The sequence below is a fragment of the Salarias fasciatus genome, chromosome 18 (genome assembly GCF_902148845.1).
Source record: "Salarias fasciatus chromosome 18, fSalaFa1.1, whole genome shotgun sequence".
Taxonomy (NCBI): domain Eukaryota; kingdom Metazoa; phylum Chordata; class Actinopteri; order Blenniiformes; family Blenniidae; genus Salarias; species Salarias fasciatus.
The window spans coordinates 21,788,141-21,812,871 of record NC_043762.1 but is presented as its reverse complement, the minus strand read 5'-3'; the positions used below and the strand labels follow the sequence as shown (position 1 = coordinate 21,812,871).

At 46.8% G+C, this 24,731-nt stretch overlaps 1 protein-coding gene across 1 annotated transcript; it reads right to left on the bottom strand.

The window, feature by feature from the left end:
- Window positions 1-1,988: 1,988 nt before the first annotated feature.
- Window positions 1,989-20,211, bottom strand: LOC115405861 (BMP/retinoic acid-inducible neural-specific protein 3-like). Its single transcript, XM_030115612.1, has 7 exons — window positions 19,748-20,211; window positions 16,749-16,942; window positions 12,345-12,556; window positions 9,268-9,373; window positions 8,472-8,708; window positions 5,939-6,161; window positions 1,989-3,248 (listed from the first exon to the last, which is right to left on the bottom strand). Exons 1-7 carry the CDS (start codon window positions 20,023-20,025, stop codon window positions 2,123-2,125), a joined length of 2,376 nt encoding a protein of 791 aa, XP_029971472.1. The 5' UTR covers window positions 20,026-20,211; the 3' UTR covers window positions 1,989-2,122.
- Window positions 20,212-24,731: the final 4,520 nt, after the last annotated feature.

Here is a 24,731-nt window from a genome sequence, read left to right as displayed (position 1 = left end):
TCACACGACGGTAACTTCATCCCTACAAGTGATAAGACGCTGAATGCATTAGGAGGCAAATGGAATGATTTATTTAGAAATTTAAGCGAAAATGATCAAATTACTTATGGAAGACGACAGTTGACAGGATTATTCTAATCATTTTCTCCACTGTTACTTCATATATGTGTGTGTTTAACTGATAAACTGAGTCTTTTACTGACAGACTCTACATCATTAGTCACATTCAAAAACGCCCTTGAACCTGTAACCTTATGGTTTGAAGACGAGCTGCGCGACCAGCTGACTCACAGCTGCCGATTGTTTTTATTTTTTTCAGTAGTAAATTAGAGCACATTTTTGCAAACTTTTCCCAAAAGTCCTCGTTCTTCTTGACTCCTAACATCTCAAGGACGCAAGTCGAGACGAAGTGAAATTAGGCGGAAACTGTTTGGAGCTGATCTATAAGACAAGGTGTGTATCCTCAAACCAAAAACCAACTTTCCCAGCCTGAACCGCTCATAACAACAAACTCTTTCCCTTCTATTTCTTTTTCCTCGTGTCAAATTCTCCCCCAGAGGTAAGCTGGACTCCTTCCAATAAAAGTGCACCACATTTTCACACCCAGACACAGAATATTTGCTTGTTAAAAAGACTTTAAAATCTGAGCAGATGTTCACTGTGTAGCCAAAGGAGTTAACCCTTCGCCGGGCTGTGGTCCAGATTTAATATCTCCCTCACACACTTTCTGTCCTGCAGTCAGTTAAAACTCACAAGTTGGTGGATTCTGGCGTGTTACGTTTTACTGCTGCAGCTTCCTCCAGCACATAAGCTGCTTTTTAACTTTCCGAAAACGAGAGCAAGAGGAAAACCAAAAGGACGGGTTGTAAAAAGAGAATTTTAAAGGATGATCTGAGATGATGTGAAGAGACGAGTCAATACGAGAAGAATGTCTGATAGCACTTAAAACTTGGAGACAATGAGTCTGGGTCCTAACACTGCAAAATCAATGTCTAAGCTCACAGGTAGCCTGAAGCACCATTTTAAGCTCTTTTTTCCCCGATCTATTCTGCGCCACACAAACTGAATGAACTTTTTTTTTTTCTTTTTTCTAAGCGCCGCTGCAGCATGATGCATCGCTCAGTAATGTGACTGACAGCGCAGGGCAGCGGCGGAAGCGGTTGTACACCCGGCATTTCATCTCACAATCAAAACGGGATCAGCAGCCTCGTTCACATTCATCCTGAATGACGGTATCACAGCAAATCGTGTCTGGCTTTAATCTCGGGAGGGAGATGTCTGGTGAATCCTGATGAAGCCAGGCCTCTGCTACCAGCTCTTTAGATGCTAGCCTAATCAAAGCGGCGCCATGCTGTTCGCCCGCGGCTGCGCCGTCGACAGCCCTTCGGGGATTAATGCTGATTTCCTCTTTTTTTTTTATGTTTTTTTTTTTTTTGTTTTTTTGAGCCGGGATCACTCTTGCGAGGGTCCGACTCACCTCGGCGCCCGGTGAGGCTGCTATCCCGGCCGCCGATACGCTGCTCGCTCCTGTTTGATGCTGGACATGTCCCCGCGGCTCCCCGCCTCATCTATCACCGTAACTGTGAATGGCGGACGGGGACGGCGGAGGAACTGCGACCCTCCCTTCTCTCACTATATACTGAGTAATCTGAGCCAGCGCGGCTCCCTGAATGGAGAATGGAGACCTTGTGCGCTCAGGCTCCAGATGGGCACAAACAACACGGCACACACCACCAGGACTCTCCGCCGAGACAAGCTGAGAAGACTGTGGGGACAATTTCTGCTGCATGCAACTGAGAATCAGTGAAAACGAACAGTACTTTTTTTTTTTTTTTTAATGAATCTGTAATGATGGAGCAGATTAGAATTTCTGAGCGATTCACTATTTCTAATCAAAAAAGGTTTCTGCTGAACATGAAATGGATTTTCTTTCGTCCCCAATCCATTTCCATGGGCTTATATTCAGAACGCCACACTGAAATTAGGAAATAAAACATCAAATTTAATTGCACACTGTGTATGTACAGCACAGTTTCGAACAACAAATCACACATGTGACACCAATGTATCCCGCCGTCCTGTCTGCGGCCGGGAAATAGTACAAAACATTTAGCAGTGGCCATTAGCTGCACAGTTTGTTTGCCTCGTAGTGCACGTAGTCGGGCTGTTTGGCGCTGAAGGCCTGCAGGGCAGTGAGTATCCTGGTCACGTCTGCGGTGGACAGCTTGAGTCTGTGGCGCAGCAGACACGCGAACAGGTCCACGTGCGGCGCCCCCGGGGGCGAGAGGCGGTTGACCCTGCGGCGCAGCTCCACCAGCTGCAGCAGCGCCGAGTCCTGCGATCCCTGAGTGTACGGGTAGTCTATCTGCAGGATCAGGTCCTGGATGGCCTCGGGGTCAAAGTGCACGCTGTACCCAAACAGCTGCATGCTGTTGACCTTCATGTAGCCGATGCTGTTGGCCGGCTCCGCCGCCTCCGGGGGCTCGTTGTACAGAGTCGTGTTTCTGCTTCCTCCCACGGCCTCCCTGCTCTGACTCCTCAGGTAGAAATGAACCGTCTCAAAAAAGCTCTTCCATCTGTTTCCCAGACTTAACGTCCAGTTATAGCAGTCCAAAGGGATATCCAGCTTTTGGCGCTCCCAGTCGGGGTATCCGTGCTGGCCTATCGGCATGGTCCAGCTCTCCGAATGGCTGCCGCCGAAGGGGTTGACGAACAGCGACAGCGCCGGCTCCAGGGTGCTGTTTCTGGTCAGGCAGAACTGCAGAGCGACCCCCAGGAGCATGTGGACCCGGTTGGACTTGACCCGGTTGCTCTTCAGCGTGAGCAGCATCCTCTTCCTCCAGGACGGGTCGAACCACGTGTTGACGCGCACGTCGTTGCTCACGAAGACGGCGTGCAGGGAGAGGCGCGGGTCGCGGCGCTGCAGCAGGAAGCGCAGCTCCAGGTCCTGCAGGTCGCGGTCGCTCTCCAGGCCCAGGTAGGGGTCGGTGGGGTCGGGCACGGCGGGCCGGCACGCCCCCTGCGTCAGGGCGAAGCCGCGGTTGCAGCTGGAGCAGCGGGTGCGGTTCTCGGCGGAGCAGGAGGCGCAGCGGGGGCCGTCGCCCACGGAGCAGGGCACCACGCCCTGGCAGCCGGGCTGGCTGTAGGGGCAGGAGCAGCGGCGGCTGGCGTCGCTGTAGACGCCCAGCTGGCTGTTCTCGCTGCAGTAGAGGACGGAGAGAGCGTAGCTCAGCCAGAAGAGCAGCGGCCTGCGGGACGAGACACAACGCCTTTCAGAACACCTCCAGCTACCCTAGTCTCTCAATCGCATCTCTATTTGTCATTTTGTGTCATTTTAATGTTTTTTTTTTTTTTTTTGGTGAACATACGACGACAAATGTTTCGCCTGAGAAGAAGATTAATCCCGCTTCTGCCCGAAAAACGTCTTGTTTTTGATGTGCGGCGAAAACAATTTAGGCTCGACTCAGCTGGAGCCTCGGCAGCAAAATCAGATCAGAATGAATATTTCAATCCGGAGGATTTCCCCCCCGTGGCGCCGATGGGCCGTGATGACACACACACACATACATGCTAACAGATACACACTGTCAATGGGCTTTAAGGTGTATGTGTGTGTGTGTGTGTGTGTGTGTGTGTGTGTTTGGGGGGGTAAAATCAATACAGTGCAGCATGTTCTGCAACGCAATACTTTATTGATGACAGATGCTGAGTATTGATGCTTTACGGCATAAATAAATAAGTTTGTCAGATGCAACATTTATGACACTTTTTTTTCCCACCGTGTCAATCAATTTGTTTACATAGATCGCCGCCCTACAACTTTAGAATTAATTTGAAATGTATTTTCATTCTCATTATGAAAATACTGGAGCTTCAGTAAGTAATTGGACTCATGCATGAGTTTGACTCATTATTCATTCATGGCATACGTGTTTTTCCTACAGTTTACCAAGGTTCCATTGAGAAACTGTGCTTGTGCAGAGTTAATGCATTATACATGGTGTTCCAACAATCTCTGTGTGTTGAGTGTTGGACTCTTTACCTACATTTTCATTTGCTGAACCGATTTAAATGGCTTTAAAATGAATTTTCTACATCCGTTTGTGGCCGTGGCGTTCAGATCTGAGGGTTTTGTGACACAGCATGAGTTCTTCACCATCTGCTATTATGCAAAAAAACTTTTCTCTTCATGTTGGCAGTTGAACCTTGCATGCTTTTGTAAACAGCTGTTTCTGTTGGTTTTACTCACACTGGTGATGCCGATTGCTGTTGAAACGTCTTTTTGCTTAGAATAAATAGGAAAATATTGATCTGAGAATGTTTTTTTTTACGTTGCTTGTTGCAGTAGAAGCAATGTTGGCTGCAATCGAAATGATAGAACTGAGGTGAAAATCTATTCCTTTTGGTGGGTTAAACAAATTGCAATCATGTGTTATTTTAATGCTCTGCAATACTCGGGACTCAAGGTGCTTAAATTTGCAATAACATTGATTATGACTTAAGTATTATGAGACCTGGGGGGGAATCCCCATCCCTCACTGTATTGCTGTTCACATAACTTTTCTCTGGAGGTTTTATTGCCTACAGAAGCAAGGTGACAAACACGCATTTAAAAGAAAATTACAATGGTTCAACAGAAAAAGAAACCAAATCAATAAAAGAATGCTAATATTTCATTTCTCTGTGACTCAGAAATGAAGCGACATCCTTTCCAGATACTCTGAGCCACTATTGAGTTTCCTTTTTTTTTTTTACAAGCAGAAGGGGGTGTGATAAAGAACTGTAATTGGATTGTGGACTGAGGAGGCAGTGCCTGCATTTCAGTAGTAAGCTGATGGATTGTGTCATTTAGTTAATTTCCCTGCCAGAAATAGCTATCAACACAGAGTGTTCATGAGAGAGGCATAAATCTGACTGGAGTTATGACTCCGCCGGCCTCTGATAGGCCGCTGAAATAGAGCGCCCAGGTGGGAGTGTGTGGCCGGAGCCGCAGCTGGAACAGTAAAACCGGGAGTAGATATACGGAGAGTCCATGAGCCTTTACTGCAGCCTTCTCCGCCGCCCGGCGTCTCCCTGCATCCCGCGCAACAGAGACGGAACGACTTCACCGATCACATGACTCTCGCCTCAACATTGATCAAACATTTCTACTTGATCTATTATATATTATATCCCCAGATGTTTATGGACGTCTGCTTTGTTATAGATGATCGTTTCAGATAAGTGCCTATTTGAATAAATACAAATCTATCAAACAATTAAACATTCACACTGAATGCAAACAATACTATCCTAAACTAGACCGGACCAGACTAGTCCATATTGGCTGCTTTCATGCTGTGTTTGTAGCGTTACGTGATGCCGTCTCCACCTGGCTGAGATAAACTGAGTTTGGTCAGAACTCGCTCCACCTGTCGGCCCATCTGCCCTCCGACCCCGGAACGTTTCCCCCGAAGCGCTGCCAGTCAGGGGTCGGTGAAGGAGGAGAGGCGGACTTTCAAACACAAGCTTGAGCCCAAAGAAAAGGCTTTGTTCTGTTACAGAGTGACAGTAAATACACTGATTTATTTATTTCTGCATGACTTTCAGAGTGAAACCTTGCGGCCCATCAGACTGGGCACCCTCAGCGGGGACGGTGGGTAAACAGAAGAAACAATGCTGGATTAATTGCGGACGCCTAAATGTGTCGGTTTGGCCAAACACCGTCCCGTTTGTCTTTCAGCAGCCGCTTTGCTCCTGTCAGCACTTTTCACCTCACTCCACCACTACTTTTCCTAAAGTGCCTTCTAATAAGTACCGTCTCGCTCGGCTGCTTTCTCCCGCCGCCCGCCGCATAAATCATTCTCATAATTATAAGTTTTGGGGAGCACCTTGGGTTAACAGGCTGCAGTATAAATATTCCCCCTCCCGTCCCCCCTCCCCCCGTCTCGCTTCTTACCTCGGCCTCTGCTGGATTATTCTGGGCTGTTTTCGACACCTCTTGCTCAGGCTGAAGAGCTTGTTAGTGGTGCGGCGGGCTTTGGCGAAAAGCCGGCTGCTGCTGGTTTCCAGCTGCCTGTAGCGCTGGAGCAGGCCGCCGTCCGTCCTCCACAAGTGCTCCACGACAGATGTGTTTACGGCGTAATGGGTTGGCAGCTTCCCAACAAAGCTTTGGAACTCCTCTGGTGGGGAAGGAGAACATGAATAAGTAAACTCAGCCTGTGGCTACGAGCCGCGGGGCAACACCGCCCAAAAAAAAAAAAAAAAAACCTCCATTCCTCATTGTTTGTCCCAGAAAATTAAACAGCTCAAGAGGAGGGATAACAGCTGCCACGCTGCCACCACAAAGTGTGTTTTGTTATTTAGATCTTCTTTGGAGGGAGGTTTTGCTGATCTCAAACAAACAAACTGCTTTCGTATTTGGTGGAGACATTTCGCGCACGTCACACCTGTTGTCGGCAAACGGCGCCGCTCGTCTTCAGAGCCGCTCGTCTCTAATCAGGGACGAGTAGATGTGCAGTTCGTGTCCTTAATGGAGTGAATTTTAAATAAAAAAAAAAGACACATTTCCATGGTAACTAATCACTTAATCGCTCAGGCTGAAGTGGAAAAGCAGCGCGTTTCATTTGGGCTTCAGGAGAAGAGACAGATGACTGAAACACGCTCAGGACGATTTCCCGTTTCCCGTTTCTCCGCCACATGCGCGTCGTGCATATTCCCTTATCCGACACCATAACATTGGCTTTGTTTCCTCCGGCAGCCGGTTTGTCTTCCCGTTGTGTAAACCGTTGTGAGCGCCAGGCGAGACGACTAATCTCCTCCGCAGATGCATCCTATGTTTACGGTAATTATAGCACAGTCTCGAAAATAATGCAATTATACATTAGTCCGTGTTTGGACACCGGCCAGGTTGGGTGTAATTGCTGGTTTATTTATGTGTGTGTCTGTGTGTGTGTGTAAATGCTTTGTTTTGTTGTGGAAAGCTCAGAGCGGAGAGGGCGGGAAAAAAACCTGGAGATCTGGATATATAGCGCGATTTTGAATTTGATGTTTATTCAGTCTTTTCGCCTGAATAAAGGCAAACTGAGGCGGTTTCTCCTGTAAGCGTAGTCTGGATCATACAGTTTCAACTGCTCACTGCGGTGTGTGTGTGTGTGTGTGAGACACACCGATAGTACATTTCAGACTCATATTTTCAAAAAGAAGTCGCTGACATTTCAGACACACTATTTTTACTTTCAATTTCAATCGGCGCCATCTCGGCGTTTTCGCCCACAGAGAGAGCAAATTTCACAGCAGGCAACCCGGAGATTTCAGAGTTAATTTTATAGTCTCGCTGATTTTAACACTGATAAGAATAAACTGACAGGATCTGACACCTGGAAGAAAAGGATGAGAGTAACATGAAGATATTGACTCTGACTTTTATTGATGAGGTGAAGCTTACAACCTGGCATTCTGGGAAGCGCCCCTCTACTAAGATAAGGCTTCTAATACTTTATACTCTAACTTTATTAAGATTAGGATTGATTTCATTGTGAGGACAGAAATCAGAGGGATTGACGGATAATTAATAACAGAAGAGAACAGATATCAAACACGAGTTGTGCTTTACAAAGACGTTTTCTTAAATTCCATTCTAGGTAGGATAAAATATCATTAGATATTATTCAAAAGTAAACCATCTGGAAGAATATATCTGTTTTTCTTTAAACCATGACCAAACACAGACAGATACTATCAGTAAAAAAGGTTTAAAATAGATGTTTTTAATGTTTGACTCGGTTTTATTTATTCATTTATCCAGTGACAGAAAAGACAATAGACTCTGAAACAGATTGGAATTTAAATATATATTAAGATCAAATGGAAAAAACTCATATGTGCAGCATCCCACTTCCTGCTTCAGTTAACTGAAAACACTGGAAACAAAACAAGATGGAAACTAAAAGCCCTAGAACCTGTCCGGTAAGACCTCAGGAGCTCGGCGGTCAGCTCGCACCGTGTTCCTCACTGTTCTTACACTCTGAAGTTTCTTTTTGATATTTTTCTTTTTCTTTGTGTTCCGTGACTCTTCACAGCACTTTGGTAAGAACAGATGGAGTTTTAAAAAAAAAAAAAAAAACACAACAACAACAAAAAAGGCCCTAAAAGCCGCCCGGAGCACCTTGAGAGCAGCGGAACAATCATTTGATTTGACACAATAACTGACGGCTCTCTTGATTCGGTGTCAGGCAGCTGCCACGGCTTGACAGCTAAGAACGCATTTAGAAAGAGAAAAAAAAACAACAGGCCATGTTTTAGCTCTAAAACACATTTCTACATTTTTTTTTCCCCTCCCTTCTCAGAAAAGGTGACCGGCGCTGATGTCCGGAGTCTCGGGGACGGTTCTAAAGCCGGCGGGCCACATGCGGCCTTTCTGAAAGCTCCATTCAGCCTGACATTTTCAGGTCCCATTGTGGAGGGACGCGTTAAATGACTTTCTGACTCACCCGATTCCTCGAACTCCCGGTTGGCCAGCCTCCAGGCGTCCCTGATGCGCAGCAGGCTGTTCTCCAGGGTGTCCAGGTCGGACAGCGGACAGTTGCACTGCGGGAAGTCGGGGCTGCAGTCGCACCAGCAGTCACCGCCCCGGCAGACGAACCGGCCCTCGGACCTGCAGCCGATGTAGTCCAGGGCCGCTTGGATGAAGCGGCTCTGCAGGTAGCCCGGCAGGACGGCCTGCAGCCCTGCAGCATCCAACACGAGAAATACTCCTCAGATTCCAGGAAGAGGAAAGAACTAAAGCAACCCCTCCTCTCTGAGGAGCAGAAATCTAACATAAACAGCGACTTGCTTCCTTGTAGTCTGAAAACATCGATATAACGCGGATCCTTCGGTTATTCACTAGTGAGCCAGATAATAGTAAAACGGACTAGGGAGTCATCTTCACTTTAATTAATGACCTTCAGAAACGGATTTCTGTGTATATTTGAGAGCATTTTCAAAGATTTCTGTCTGAAGTAATAAAGGGGCCAGGATTAGCAGACGGACAGCATGCAGCTGTAGGATTCATCTGAGAACGAGATAAGGATAAGAACATAAAAATCAGCCCTTTAAAGCAATAGTTTTGATTTTTTTTTTTTTTTTCGGATTAGGCATCTTCACTTCTTTTTGCAAAGCACCACTTCAGAAGACTTCAATCAGTCTCGATCTGAATTTAGTCTCCGTAATCTCATTTGATTTGACATGAAAGCAAATCAGATTACCTTCCAGAATGTCAGGCTGCACCTCCGCGGCGGGGCTTACCTTGTAGCTGCACCTTGTTTTCCGGACTGTGGACCAACACGGAGCTCACGGTGTCCAGATTGTCATAGTTGCTGCATCCAAGAGGACCGGTTCTGGTTTCGGTCACCTGCAGGCGCCGACGGGACACAGCAGGGTTTAGCTTTAGTTTGTGTGTTCTGGAGCCATCCAGGCTTTGTGGAAAGATCTTTTATTTCCTCTGCTGATACAAAGAAAACATTAAAAGTCTGTTTCTGTCTCTTGTCTCCCTGACATGACCTGCATGTTTTTGTGCACACTGACTCATCCCACTGGAGCATTTCTTGTCTTTTAAGGAAAACAATCTTATGCTTCACAAAATGTGGACATACAGAGAACCACCCTGCAACTGATATTCAAGCGATCCTCGATTACAACGAATTCTCTCCACAGACAGACAGAATCATTTCCTCTGATGGAAACGAGGAAACCAGCTTGCATCCGACAGAAAAACTTTAAACTGATCCACTTGTCATCTTCCATCATTTCCAACAGTAATCAAGTCTGATGTTCAGTTTAAAAACTCCCAAAGCTCAAGCGATTGTGTTTCTCTCACAGTCGCTGTGAATTCGCTCTGACTCCCGGAACCATATGTGATTTTAATGAACGGCCGTCCACTGCAGATGCCGCTTTACGTCCCTCATAAAGTGCAGTATTCATCTCCCTCGGCCGCTCTTTTCTCTTCCTCTGATCTTCAATCAGCCTCGACTCTGCACCTGCCGCAGAAAGCCAAACGGACGGGAGTCGGCCCGGCTGGAAATAAATGGAATGATATGTTTAATCCATCAAGCTGATGCATAACCAGAGGAGCAGGTTCTCATTTTGGGGGGGCACTTGTCTTCATCAGTGGCTACTCACTTTAGCATCTCCGTTTGCCCCTTGGGCTGATTAATGCACGGCGCTCTAATAGCCACTTCAGATGATGAAATGGATGATCGGTGTTTCATACTACAGGAAGCACAACTGCTGCTCCGCCGCTTCCTTCGAAGCCAGCGAGCAGCCGACGTCTCGGAGGCCTCGCATCGCGCGGCATTGTTTCTTCTGCAGCCTGAAAACAGGCTGCTAATTAGTGTGTTTAGAGGCGGCAAGCTATAAACACTTTCCAGACTTTCATTTATCATATTCTGATAACAGATCGAGCGAAATGTTTGTTCCCGGCTTCAGGATATTTTCACCAAAATAAACTCGCCGCTGGAGGAAAACGCCTCCCCGTACCTGGAGAAGCCGCCGGCAGCCCGTCTGCTTCCAGGTGAGTCTGCTCACGGCAGGCCAATTCTGGAAATAAGCGTTTGCTCTTAATCCGGCCTGATTATGTAATTACGGTGAAAGAAGGTCCCTAAGCTGGTATTAGAGATGTGTTCCTGCAAGTTATCTTCAACTTCCTTAAATTTGCCCTCCCGGGTAAATCCTGAACTGTCGCCAGAGTCGCGATCCGTTCTGCGCTCCGTACTTTCTGGAGTCTGTATGTCTCATTGATCTCTTCAGGTTTCTGACCAATCACGTGCTCGCTGTCAGAAACCGCACGAGGAACCCGTTCGGGCCTCACGACGTTCTGAGGAGAAGCTGTGAAAACATCCAAACCGGCTGTGGGAGAAGAATGATGTTTCTCTCTTCTTGCAGCCCTGGAGAAAGAACGAGTTTCTCCGTTCTTGCGAAGTACGAAGAGGCCGTAACTCTGCGCTGCTCCTCGGCGCCTCCTCGCCCTGGACTGTACGAAGGCGCTGCTCGTTAACGCTCCGCTCCCGGAGTGTATTTATGTGCCGTCCTCAGTCTTGTCAGTCGCCAGTTTGTCTCTCTGCGTTATGCGCCTCGTATTTGTTCTGGACTTTATCGGAGATTTTAACCACATTTCCTTGAACCACAGAGGGTCAGTGATGGAGAATGAATCAAATGAAGACGAGTCTACATTATGCATGCAATACAAGTGTTTTCCTTCTATTCCGAGGCGGCTGGCCTTATTTTAACAGTGGACGTAACTCATGCTTGTGGGCGAATTGATAATTTTTTTTTTTTTTAACTGAAGGATTTAAGTCTTTCAAATTTGAGTCACCATCACCTTAAAAACCATGCAAAGAAATACAACAACTCGACAGACACTGAGCTGAATCAGTGAACTGCAGCATGTTTTTTAATGAGATTTATATCATTTGGAGGTGAGCTGAGAGGAACAGGCCGAGTTTCTCACAGCAGAATCATTTGCCCATCTTTACTTTATTACTTATTCTCCAAATCCAGTCTGCTCACGTTCGGTGGCCCTGTTCTTGACCTGGAGTTCCTGCATCGCGCTCATCTGCCACTCTGACTGATCACACGTGTTCTGACCTCTGTCTGCATGACCACGAGCAAACTGTCTGAACCTTCATCTGCTTCCTGATCCGTTATCATCGGTCTGAACCCTGACATGAACCTCTGTAACGCTGCAGCTCAAGATTGTCTTTTTAGGTATTCCCATTCCGTACGTCTTTAGGCTTCCTGCAGCTGCAGTTTTTCTAAAGTTGAACTTACTGTTTGATTTTCCTGCAACCAACATTTGTTGAAATGAACGTTTACATAATAGCAGGGCTAAGCAGTGGTGCAGTGAACATCTGCAGGATTTTGCTCCGTAGGAAGACAAACAGATCAGATATCTACGGTGCCGCTGATCTTCAGGATGTTTCTAGCCTTACTGATGCAACAAGAACAACTACAGCGAACCAGAAATATCAATACACTGAGAAATATTTTCAACATCCCCTTTATAGATATCAAAATAGATAACATCACTCCAGAAAAGAGAATGCCAAAATTAATTTAATTTCATGGACCCAGTTTCAAATAAAGTTGAAACTAAGAGGCAGATGAAGCCTGCATTGATTTTTACAGTCTGACGTCGTCTTTCTTCTCTGAATACATCCTTTATGAATCTACAGCGAGTTTTTAGGAAACTGAAAAAACTCAACTCTGAGCTGCATTTGATGTGGAGCGGCTGGAGGCTTTACAAACCAGGAGACGTCAGAGCGACTCGTCGTTCCGCTTCCCGGCGGATCGCGGTCGTATTGACACTTTTTCTGGCTTCCACGTACCCTGATGGCGGTGGATGCGATCTGGAGGTGGTGCAGCTTGCGCAGGGTGCTCTCCCGGTCCGTGAAGTAGGAGGCGGCCAGCTGGTGGAGGGCCTCCAGGGTCACGGCGCCCGTCGAGGTCCGGTTGCCGCCGCGGCCGCCCTCGGCGCCCGGGGAGGAAGACTCCTGGCCGAGCTTCCTTTTGTCCACAAATATGGTGAGAGACTCCTCCCCTGGTGACAGCCAGGCAGAGGCAACGAGAGGTTCATTAGCTCTGACAGAGCAGCACTAATCACCTTTCATTAGGATCTTTTCAGATTGGAGAGAAAAGCGCAGCAGTGATTAAGTGCTGTGGGAGAACTGATGGTTTGGATGATTGGAGGAAAAGGCACAGACAAGGTCTCTGCATCTATTAAACTCCTCATGAATAAAGAGAGCTTATTCAAGATCATTGATCAAGTTCCCTTAATTATTTTAATTATCTTAAATTATAATGGCCAAAAATCACACATGAAACAAAGCAGGTCTCTGGTTGCCACTGAGGCTCTCCAAGAAATTACTCCTGCACTGTGTTAATATTGAGGAGAGCCTCGAAAGCCCTCAGTTTCAATAAAGATTCTCTTCAAACACTGGTTAGAGTCCTATCCTAAAACATCTTACGTAACAGAAAACTTTTTTCCGTAGTTTTAATTAAATTGAGAAACATTTCAATGGTTTTTCAAAACCTCACAGCTCCTAATTGAAAAAAGAAAAAAAAAAAAAACACAGTTTCTTGAAGTAATGATAAGAAAACGTAAAACATATGAGAAGTACAGTATTTAGATGGTGTCGAATTTCACATTACAGGTGCATTTTTTGTATCTGGGACCAGAAACATCCTCCAAACTGTCTGGGTCGTCACAAACGTTGCTCATGAACGGCGTCAAACGCAGATTTTCAAAAAGCACAGCTGTTCTCTCAGTCTCTTCAGTTTCAGGGGATGGAAGCCAAACACTGGACCGGAGAAGTAAGAAGAGAGCCGCAACACGAGCCGGAGCTTCACAGATTTTAGCTGTTTGGTGGAGGGAAAGTCAGCTTCGAAAACTCTGTGATGAAGTGCTGTAATTTACTCCTTCTGCTAAAGCGCCTCACTTTTCTACAACTTGTCGCGTCTTCTCCTCTCGCAATTGGTCATTTTTGCGCAATTTCTGGGCGCAACTTCCCACTACTGTATTCCCCAGAGAGCAGGTGTAAAATTGCTGCGTTCGCTTCGGGTGGAGAGGTCATCAATAAGGCCCATTATTCCTTCCAGCCGGCTGAGTTTTCAGGAACATACGCCTCGGTCTGAGGCTTCGCTCACACGAGCGGCGAGAACATTCTGAAGAACGTCTTCATGGCAGGTGAAACTGCAGCAACCTCAAATTGAAGGCCGCGCATGAAAACCTGTGTGATCTTCTGATTACACAAAACATATATATTTACAGCCGACGCCCGGCTGTGCGGAGGAGAACAACGTACGTAAACACACCAACCTCCAGACACGTTCCAGCCCGGCAAGGACAAACTCCAAAACCCTTCTGTTGTCGTAAGCTTCACTGTTAGTCCTTCGGATTTCCCTACAGATGGGATTTAGCTGGTCTCAGAAGTGCCAAGTCAATTTAACAAGTCCAAGGTTTTCCCACAGAAAACTTACAGTATGGACAAAGACAGAAATTCACTCTCATTGTTGACTGATGGGGATTGAGTCGGGAGTTTTTAAGAGGATCTGGGGAGAACAAATTATTCATTACGGGGAAATGAACAAACCGCAGTGCTCTGAAAGTGCAGTCTGGTTTTCAGAGCACGGAACTTGGCGAAACAAGTTCAGTTAAAACGTGACGTTTCCCGCTGCTCTCATAGAAATAGATAAGCATGTTTTTGCCAACATGTTTTTGGTAACAATGGCTTTTTTTTTTTCTCAAACGTCACATTCCATTTTTCGCATTTGCTTTCTAATCCGCCGCCGTCGTGTCGAACACTTGCTGATGGTCAAGGCTGGAAAAGGGGATCTATCACGGTGACCTTTAGGCGCGTGTGATTAGTGCCATTTGTTTCCCCTTTTTTCCGGGAACAGATGCCATTTCCATTACAATTTGTTGACCTTTCTGGTTATTATGGCCAAACCTCATCACGCCAGTCCGGAGAAGAAAAAAAAGAGAAAAGTAATCGTCATCTGATATCCTACAAGGATGATTGACATAATGACTTTGTTTATCAGTGCTTTCCGCAAAAGTTTCCTGTGCTCCCCGCAAAAATAATAAGAGGAAAACAATCTTCATTTTCAGCAGGAAGCCTGGAGCAAAAAGTATTCCTCAGCGTCTGAGCTGTTTCTCTATTCTTGACGTGTTTATTGACTATGACCTCCTCCCTATTAAGTTTTGTAGCTGTATAACAACGCCAAACAACCTCACCCTTTGTTTCTGACGGCCGTTAGTCGTAATTCTTATTGCTGCTCGATGCCCTTGTCAGGTAAACAGAATTTGTATTAGCATGGGTGAATTACTGAACAGGCAGAGTCCTAATCTCAAAGAAGCTGCGGACTAGAAACACGGAGGGCTGCTGGGTGGCCTCGTGAATTCACGCCTTTGGTACTTGAGCAGGAAGCAAATGACAGCAGGAAGCAAACGATGGGCACTGGAACAGCTTCTGATCAGCGAAGCCAAAACATCAATGGCCAAAAGCAAAATCAGTGCAAATTAAATTAAAAGCCTCTTCCATATGAATGAACCTGAAACATAAAACATATCCAAGCTTTACCAGCTTGTATCACTACAATACGGTAGTCCAGCTGTTAATTTATTCAGTGTTTGGCCTTAATGAGTTGATCAGGCTGGAAGTTGGTCAAATGACACTATTGTGATGTTGTGATATGGAATAAGTGTTTTACAGACTCACACTCTGTTAATCTGGGTGATTTTCTGACCTATCGGGCCACATGCAGAGGCACTCGGACTGTACTGTGATTGGACGGGAAGGGAGTCCAGGGGCCTGGTGGAGGACTGGTGGAGAACCCAACCCTCGGTCTCACATCTGCACCAATCTGACTGTCACTGTGAAGCCTGTGTGCCTCGAAATGTGCGAACAGTGCGTATAGATGCTTAAAGTAGCAGTGTTTTTTTTTTTTTATGTTTTATGTATAATATACTTAACCCAGCAGTGATGTTTAACCTGCCTGTCGTATTCATGTAGTTGTAGGTAACCTTACTGAACACCTGAATTCCCTCTGGATTAATAAAGCATCTATCTATCTATCTATCTATCTATCTATCTATCTATCTATCTATCTATCTATCTATCTATCTGTCTGGTTGCCAAATTCACAGTTACGATTTAGAGTTACCAGTCAACCTAAAATGTCTGTTACTGTACAAACTAGAGAACTGAGTGAAAACTCATGCATGCATAGTGAGAACATGCAAACTCTACATGGACAGGCTCCCAAGCCCGGACGCTGAGGCTGGGACTTACACGGGGGTCTGTGGGTGTGTTTTTAGGTGATAAATGGGGGTGCGTGTTGACGTCTGTGGCTGCCATGAGGCGCATCAGGACTGTAGCTCCACTGCTGGCCGCTGCAGCAGAAACCATGTTCCCAAAATATGTCACCCATAAAAGATGGCAGCCTACACTATAGATCCCAAAGACTTTGGCTTCACTTCTGTACAATAGGCAGAACGAGAGGCATGCCGTCTATCTTTATATGCAGTATATTAGACGAAATGCCGGGTGACCGCAGTAATTCAAGAGTCCAAGTTCAGCTGAGCAATAAAGGCTTCATTTTCATTTAAATCTTCAGTTGCTTTGCAGTCTGCTGAGTGCACTTCCAAATTACTCTATTAGAATTTTCTTTGATGAATGAATTATGATTTTATAAGATACTGACAAGCGAGCGGCACGTTTAGGGAGCGCTGGCTGCCGTGGTGTTTGTGAAAATGGGATAAAAGCAATTCAATCTCTAGAACAATCCTGAAATTACTTGGTGAAAAGAAATGACAGTTTTGATTGGAATGATTAAAATGGATTGTTTACCTACAGTCCTGAGTTACATTCCTTTTCCATGAACCACATTTTCAAATGACACTTTTGTGAACATAACTGATGAAAGTGAGGAATTAGCATGGAAGAGACGATGCTGTAAAACAGCTGGGATGCTCCGTTTGTGGAACCCTGCTGTCTTTTCCCGCCTCCTACTATGTACTTGTTATAATCTAAGCAACAGAGAATTGATGTGATTTGAGCCAAAAAGCACACTGATCCAAAAATACGATTATATGCTTTGTTGCTCAGAAAGCAGCAGGCGATAAAATCAAGGCCCCATATGGTGGAAAAAGGAAACAAAAAAAAGAAAAAGAGGACAGGGAGGGGACACGGGGACAGGAGGAGCTGGTGAATCACTGAGCTCTACCGTACCTCCCAGAGTGGCGGAGAGGAGGAGGTGGGTGCCGTATTTCTTGATTAGGCTCTCCGTGATCGCCTGGAGGCTCGGCCGCCTCCCCAGCTGGCGGACGGTGTGCGTGAAGTCCGGGTCGAGGGGCGGAGTCAAACCGCCGCCGCCATCCCTCTTCTCCACCGCCAGGCTGTTGACCTTCCATCGACCAAACTCCCTGCAAACGCGACGGCGACAGCACAAACCACACACATGAACACACACTCTGCTCGGGGTCCTGGCAGGTCGGTCTATACACACGGAGGAGGACCTCCAGGCCCGCTTCATCTGAGGTGATTGATTCAAATCACATCTCCATGTACTACTGTTCCATTTTCACCTACATGTGACCTGAGATTTCCACAAAGACGATTTTAAACCACAAGGATTGTTTTTTTTTTTCCTTCCATTTTTCCGTTTGACGTACTTACTATACACCGACTCAGATGTTAGTTTTCGTACAAGTGGGTACTTCACACAAGTGCTTTACTGTGCTTCTATGCTTTGCTCTCGTCTTTCCGGTGGGTTCAGTCAGGTTCGTCCTCGTACCACTACTACTACTCTTCAGATCAGCACAAAGGAGATATTATGAGGAATTATTCAGTGCTCAGTTTAAACTCTGCTCACTTGCTCCTCTGAAGCACTCATCACAGCCAGTCCTGATGAGCCGGTTTTTTGACCTTTACACAGACGAAGCCTTGTTGTTTCCGTCTCTCGCTCCAGTCAACCAGCTGCTGGCGGTAGCTTTTTAGTTGGAACTCAAACGCATCTCAACGAGGGCAATATGACTGAAAAGAGAAGCCTTGGAAAGGGGAATATCTTCACATCGCGCTTGTTGTGTTCAGGCTGGTTGAAAGTCCGTCCTGTGAATCAGAATCGCTCTGGATTATAATCGTGCCTGTTTCTTCACTTCACTCCCAAACGCAGTCTGCTCTCTGGATTCCTCTTTACTTTGTTAAAACCATTTGGAAGGAAACCTCAGTGAAAAGAAACTCTACGTTTTTCAGTCAAACTCCACAAGACTGCAGAAACAGTGACAAAAATAACATCAACTCTCAGCAAAATCAGAAATGTGTTTAAACCAAGTCACTTTTTTGGCCCTCTCTCCAGACTGTAGTTACCCCTGGACGACCCCTGCTTGAGAATCAGGCTCACAGAAAGAGAACAGCTCCAAAAAACTTCTCCATGCAGAAAGGAAGAACTTATTGGGATGCGAAGCTGCGCCTCGCTCGGCCTCAGAATGGCACAAAATAAAGTCCCCACTTCATCGGCCGCCTTCATTTGTTATCTTGTGCCCTTTGGACACTTGTCTCGCCGAGCTGGAGATAGACACAAACCGTCTCTCCGTCGGTCCGTGGAGCACCAGTTAATGCCTGCCTCTCCCACAGCATCCGCCCGCCGCTCCGCGGCCCTCCCTCCGTCCAGGAGGCCATCAAATCGCCGCCACGAGCGAAACCGTCGGCAGGGAAATAATTGGGGGACCGGGACGGAGTGTGGAGTGTATTATTACAGCCAATCATCATAACGAGGGGACAGGCCGAGTGTCCGTATCCAGTGGACATCTGGGTTCAGCCTGCGGCGACTCCATCAGCGCTGCTCACACTGTGACAAATGAAGGAGGTGGAGGAGCGCACGCCACCCGACCGCCGAACCCCACGCCGCACCACGGAAAAGCAATCAGCCCTGATGTAAATGTTTCTTAAAAGGGTGCAGAAGAAAAAAGATAGCGGGAGCAGCTGTGGAGAGCAAATCGACAACTTAATCACACGCTGCCACATGACTGACAGCCACATGACTGCATCCATCAGCGCGGTGTGAGGGGTGGAGGAGCTGCGTCAGCCCCAGGCTGTTTCAGAAACTTAGGAGCTCGCAATGCTGCAAGAAGTGGGAAGAGTTGGGAAACATTTCTGAGAATAATTGCACTGAATCGTTCTACTTTTTTTTTCCAGATTTTATCTCAAAATATTTAAATAGCGGCTTACATCAGGTGCAGAAATGTGCAAAGAGTCTCAAAAGGGCTTTGCTGTCAGTTATCATCTTATTACAGCAGGCTTTTACCTCAGCTGGGTCTCATTTTGGAACCATCCTAAAATCCGAAAATCCCTAATCTGCAAAGCAGCCTTTGAGTTAAAAATGTGAGCAGCCGGCTTACAGGGCAGGGCTGAGTGCTGCAGGGTGAAAGTCCCTCAGGAGGCGAGACCGGCTGTCCCGGCTCCCCTCCTCTTTGTCCCCAGCAATGATTTTTCTTGGTAATTGTGGAAAACAAGAAGCCTTTCGAGGGACATTCGGACTGCAAGTCTACTTTAAAAGAAACTACAGTGGAGACATTGATTTACACACCTATACATTCAGAAGTAGCTCTGCCTGCTGGCGGCTGAAAAGAAACTTTACATCCTTCAACCAAACTCCACAACAGCAGAGGCAGTGAAAGCTGGTGTTGCACCAGCAGCTGTTAAGAGCACCTCGGGGATGCTGCAGGAAACTCAGTGAAAAGATGCCATAAATGCTGTCATTGGATTACCTCCTGCTGCAGAGGTCATTCTGAAAGATCAGCAATAACACTCCCATCGCATCTCACAGGCTGCATGAGAAGAGAAGGGCCGAGAGCCGCCTGCTACTCAGATCCCTGATGGTTCTGCATTCAGAGCGCTTCGGGAGCAAAGGGCACACTTTCCGTGGCGACAGTAGCTCTTCAGACTTGCTCATCAGCTCGCCGGTAAATTGGTGCAGATACCTGTGAGGGCAATTGTGAGCGCGTGCAGGTGTTCGCTCCAAACACTCCAGCAGCTGCCGGCGCTGATAACTTCCACTCGGGCTCAAATTGCTCATCAGTAAAATGATCCAGTAGCAAATAAGGAGGGAAGGAAATGACTGCAAACAGCTATAGCCCCCGAAATCGGCCGCTATCTCACGAATGCTATTACGCACGCGCACACGTTCACTCAATTATTGGCGGTGACTGGGAGCGCGTGCTGTGTCTCACCTATAGATTTTGTATCTGGTGCTGAATCCCTGCTGGTACCTCTCCGCAGCCTCCGTGAACTCCAGGGACTGCTGGAACGGCCCTTTATCCGACAGCAGCCAGGCCAGAGAGCCGGGGGCGCTGTCTCCCGGTCCGGCTCCGGCCCCGGCCCCGGCGGCGGCTCCGGCGGCGGCTCCGGTCCCGGAGGTCCAGCAGCAGCAGCAGCAGAGCCAGAGGCTGAGAGCCGCCCCCTCCCATAGCAGAGACAGCCGCTTATGACCGATTCTCTGACCGCTCATGCTTCACCCAGAGACACCTCATTCTCTCCGGACCGGGAGAACAGCAACTCTTAAGAATCCGAAAGTGGCCTGGCGCGTGGCGCACATTTGAACCGTCGCCGAAAATTCATCTTAAACCCACCGATTCTTCAGAAATGAAATGTCCAGCGTCACATTGGACTGTGTTAACAGCACCTTAAGCTGATGGTGCAACAGGAACAGCTTTCAAGAATGAGTAAACTCCTCCGATCCTGCGCGTCGTAGCGGGAAACAAAACCTCGAAGATTCTCTGGTCCGATTTCCTTTACTTAAAAAAAAAAAAAAAAAAAAAAAAAAAAAAAAAGTGATTTGCACCAAGTCCTTTACATCGAGTGCTATTCCAATATGAGATCTGCCGTTCTTCAACTTTTATTTCTGGAGAGGATGCTCCGGTGTCCGCTCCCCGGTGACAAGTTGCGGCGACAGGAGTTCATTCTGAGGACGTCCGCGCGCGGTCCAGTCCGGGGTATTTCCAGAGGCTGAACGCAAAAAAAGACAGATTCCTCCACCCTGGCTGGATTCCCTCTTTGCCGCACCGCGCGATGCTGAGAGTGGCTGCTTCTCAGAGAGCGGGCTCCCGCTCCTGTCCCCTCGCGGAGCCGCTGGATGAATGAGCGCCTCCCTCCACAAAGAGAGCTTCTCTTCCCCCGCTCTCCTTTTTTTTCAAGAGAGAAAGCAAGAGGGCGAGCAAGTGCATCACGATGAGGGTAATACACACAGCGAAGACGATCACTGAGTGAACTTCAGCTGTGAGGACAGCCCGGAGGGCGATGATGATGATGATGATGATGATGATGTGCGTAAAAGACTGCTTCCATCATTCTCCATCACCTTCACATCATTTACACTCATTACTTCCAGTCACCGCTTGTACCTTTCCGCGCGCCTGTTTCACATTAAAAAACTTTTAAACAGAGTGTGATAATAGGCTAATTATCTGAAAGTGGCGCACCCTCTTCTCCCTCCCCATTGTCCTGCGCCACAGCTCGCGCCTGCGGCGCGTGGAGCGGTCCACGCAGCGGCTCCCGCGTGACACCCGGGCAGCAGGATTCACCGGTGAGCATAATTACGAGCCATTATCTGAGAGCGGCTGTCTTGGTTTGTGTGGTTGGAGTTCAGGAGTGTCCTCACTCTCCGCCGTCCCCCAAGCAGCACGACTCGCACAAAAACACTCCTGCTCAGCCTGAACAGGACGCCTAAACTCCAAATTATGCAGAAGGAATCTTTGACCTGTGTCTTGTAAATAATGCAGCTCATTTATAACTTTCCCAACATTTGAGAGTGATTTCTCATTATTGATGGCGTCTCTGCCGGGAGGAACAGGTGTAAGGGCAGATGCTGATTGTGATTTTTTTGGTTTTCACCCTCCAGCCTTCCTCGCAGCAACATCATAACTATTTTATGACGAATCTTTCAGATGTGTGAAAGCTGAGTGATGTGAGAGGAAAACTGCTATAAACCTTCAAATTAAGGAAAGCAGGGATGCGTTTCTTTGTGTGGAGATGGCAGGTACAGGAGATGAATCTTTAATTGGACTTTTGTGTCTGCTCTTCAGAGGTTACAGTCATAAAAAAGAAATAACAAAAAAAGAAAAAAAAAAAAAAGCAAGGCTAAATTCCAAAGCCAGATGTTGTTTTACATGAGCGGCTCTATACAGTGTTTGCAAGAGAGAGACCTTTGTGGCAGCTTGTCATTATGCTTGTCATTCACACTGAAAACCTGATTGACAAAGGCGTCCCTGTTAAATGGGCTGCTGGGATCGTGTCTGCTATCCCTGATGGGGCTCAATCAATAGTCTGCTTCCATTGATTCCCTTTGGCTTTAATGTTATTTGGCAAGCGCCCCCCCAGGATGTCAGGGGATGTTTTTCCCCTCTCTCTCTCTCTCTCTCTCACTCTCTTTCTCTATCTCTCTCACGTTTGTTTTTTTTTGTTTGAATTAAGACAACTTGTCAATTCAGTAATGAGGGGGTCACATCTTCAAAGTCTAAATAGCTGTAGTTTCCGTCGCTGCTGCCGACAGACGTCTGGAGGGTCTCAATCCTCTGAAACTCTTTGAAATTTAAAGCAGAAGGCAGCTTTCTTGTAATCTACCAACAGGAGGATTTGCCTCCCCAGGTAGCTGATCCTGGCATTCGGGACATCTGTAAGTATAGCGAAGCTGCCGCAACAAAAGAAAAGAATTAAATATTCCAACTTGTAATTTGTGTAGAGAAAGGATAGGAGAAATGAAGGAGGCTAAATGAGCTTTTCCCTCTGGGCTACATGCTGTTATAGTCTCTAGAAATCTGGGTCTTTGTTGTCTGTGTGTGCAGTAATTGAAAAGTTCCAGCCCCCCCTTCTTCCTTCCCCGAGCCTTGTTTCTTTCTCTTCCCTCCACACTCCGCTGCTGCTGTTCTTTCTGTATCCTAGTTTCTCCAAGTCTGACATACCCAACTTCTCTCCCACCACTCTCCAACCAGCAGTCTCTCTTTTTTCTCTTTCAGCATCTTGGCTTTTTTTTTTCCCTCCGAGTTCCCTGTCATCTCTGGTTTGACTCATTCTCTTCCCGCCCCCCCTCCTCGTCCCTCCTCAGCCGCCTGCTGAGCTTCAGGACGAATGCAGCCGATTTTGATCACTTGCGCCCCAACCAACTGCTGAATCAACCTCTTCCAGCAAATGAAAAAAAGAAAAAAAAACAAGGCGTAGAAACTCAGAATGGTCCTGGAAGATGATGTGAGGAGACCTGACGTGGCGGCGGTGTTAATACGCCTGAAAACAAACGCCCGCAGGCTGGCAACATGCGATGTGCCAAAGTAATGGCGAGTGGAGAATGACATTGTGATTCCCTCCCACATCAGAAAGTGAGGGAAATGGGATTGCGGCGAACCTCGTGTGACATGAAGGCTTTGGCGTGAAACAGCACTGTTTGTCTCGGCGCATATGAGGCCTGGCATCATGGAACGACTTAAAGAAGGCTAATTTTACTCAAGAGCTCTGCACGTCTCTCTGCTGCAGCAGATATGAAAACGCTGCAGCCTCCCGTCTGACTCAGAAAGTGCTTCACTAAGTAATTAGTTCTTCTGCCCCCTGTATTGTGAAGGAATGAATTGTGGCTGATGAGCGCCGTGTCGGGCGCGTCGCGGCCGCGCTGCAAGCTCTGCGCTTGTTGTTCTTTGAAAGTGTCTCCAGAACGGGATGGCGATGTAACTTGGCAGGTGGTGAATGCAAAAGTGCAAACAAAATGGAACGGATGAGGATGATGAGGTCTCGACTTCGCTAATTCCATTTAACTCCGGAGCAGAGACTGCGATTGGACCGAACCCTCTCTCACGGCTCTGCAGACAAGATGTTTGGAAAAAATACCCTCTTGCTTTCACGGGAGAGCGAGGAGGCCGAGGCACATTAGCAGTCGTTTCGGCGCATTAACCATGATAGCGAGGCTCAGATTTGTGAAAACAAATTAATTTCTGTATGATTAGGTTCTGGATCTTTGGCAGAACTGCCTGGAAGTTGCGTCGTCTCTCTGAGTGTAACTCGGGGTTTATATATAAACAAAGCGCAGCTGGACGTGAACAGCAAAGAAGCCGTTTCCCAGCATGTCCAGCGTGTGCCTGGTTGAGCGCTCCGCTACTCTCTTGGTTATTCAGGTCAGGATACATGCATGTTGAAGTCTTTGTCAGAGCTTTGGCTTCTGTGGCCCAGCTGCTATTTTTGCTGCCTCCCCGTACATGGCCTTTCATTCTCCAGTCACAATGGAGCGTTGGAGCGCTGACCCAGAATACTGAATGCCCGTCACACAACACGACACCAACATCTGCGCAGAGAAAAGGTACCTGAACAGCAGCACCGCAGAGGAAGGAAATCCACTTTCCTCATCCATTAAATGGCCTCAAAGCAGCTGAATAAATGAGTGAACTTGAGGATGATTGGTGCCTGTGAACATGGAACATATATGCAGAAATGCCCTTAATGGACTCACTACGTGACGCAGTTTAATCTACTTATGAGGAATCTAATAAAGCGCAGCACTTCTCACATATTTCTTATATTAATTTTCCAGCATATTTCCCTCTGGTGAAAACCAACAAATCTATTAAGACACATTTGCAATTCAACACACTTCAGAGACAATATTGTGTTTACATAGAACACATCATAACTGCTGCTGGTAAATAAATGTTTGCTTTTAGCAGACTGTTGTTTCCCGTAATGATTGTTTGTTCAATCAATATTCAGTATTGACCACAGTCTGTGAGAAATTGGGAGGTTTTGAAGAGCTCCAGATGTGGATCTGATAACACCAGTGTGTTCATAAATAACCTTGACTCACTGGAATCATTATTAAATGATGGGATCCTTCCTGCCACTTCAGAGCAAACTGGATGTTTGTAACTGTAAAGCTTTGCAGCAAATGATTGTAATGATTATTAGATTTGTTATAACCAGAAAACAGAAGCAATAAAGCGACATCCAAACGATGGCCATGTTGCTTTTTGGAAATTTGTAATAATCGGTAATAATCGACTTCATTTAGCTCTTTCCTGAGGTAACAAACCTTCAAACTTTCCGCAGTTTTATAAAAACACTCTTAAACTATCAATAGATTCTTATCAGCGGCCAATCCAAATGAAGTCACATTAGATTCGGAGGCATTGAAGCTCAGACTCCACCGTCTCTCACGACTTTCCACCGGTCATCCAGACGGAT

Excerpts from the sequence above, each read along its gene's own strand:
- LOC115405861 (XM_030115612.1), bottom strand. The coding sequence starts at position 20,025 with ATGAGCGGTCAGAGAATCGGTCATAAGCGGCTGTCTCTGCTATGGGAG. Across the intron at positions 16,943-19,747 it reads ACCAGATACAAAATCTATAG|GGAGTTTGGTCGATGGAAGG; the intron begins GTGAGACACAGC and ends TCGCGTTTGCAG. Across the intron at positions 9,374-12,344 it reads TCGCATCCACCGCCATCAGG|GTGACCGAAACCAGAACCGG; the intron begins GTACGTGGAAGC and ends CGGCGCCTGCAG.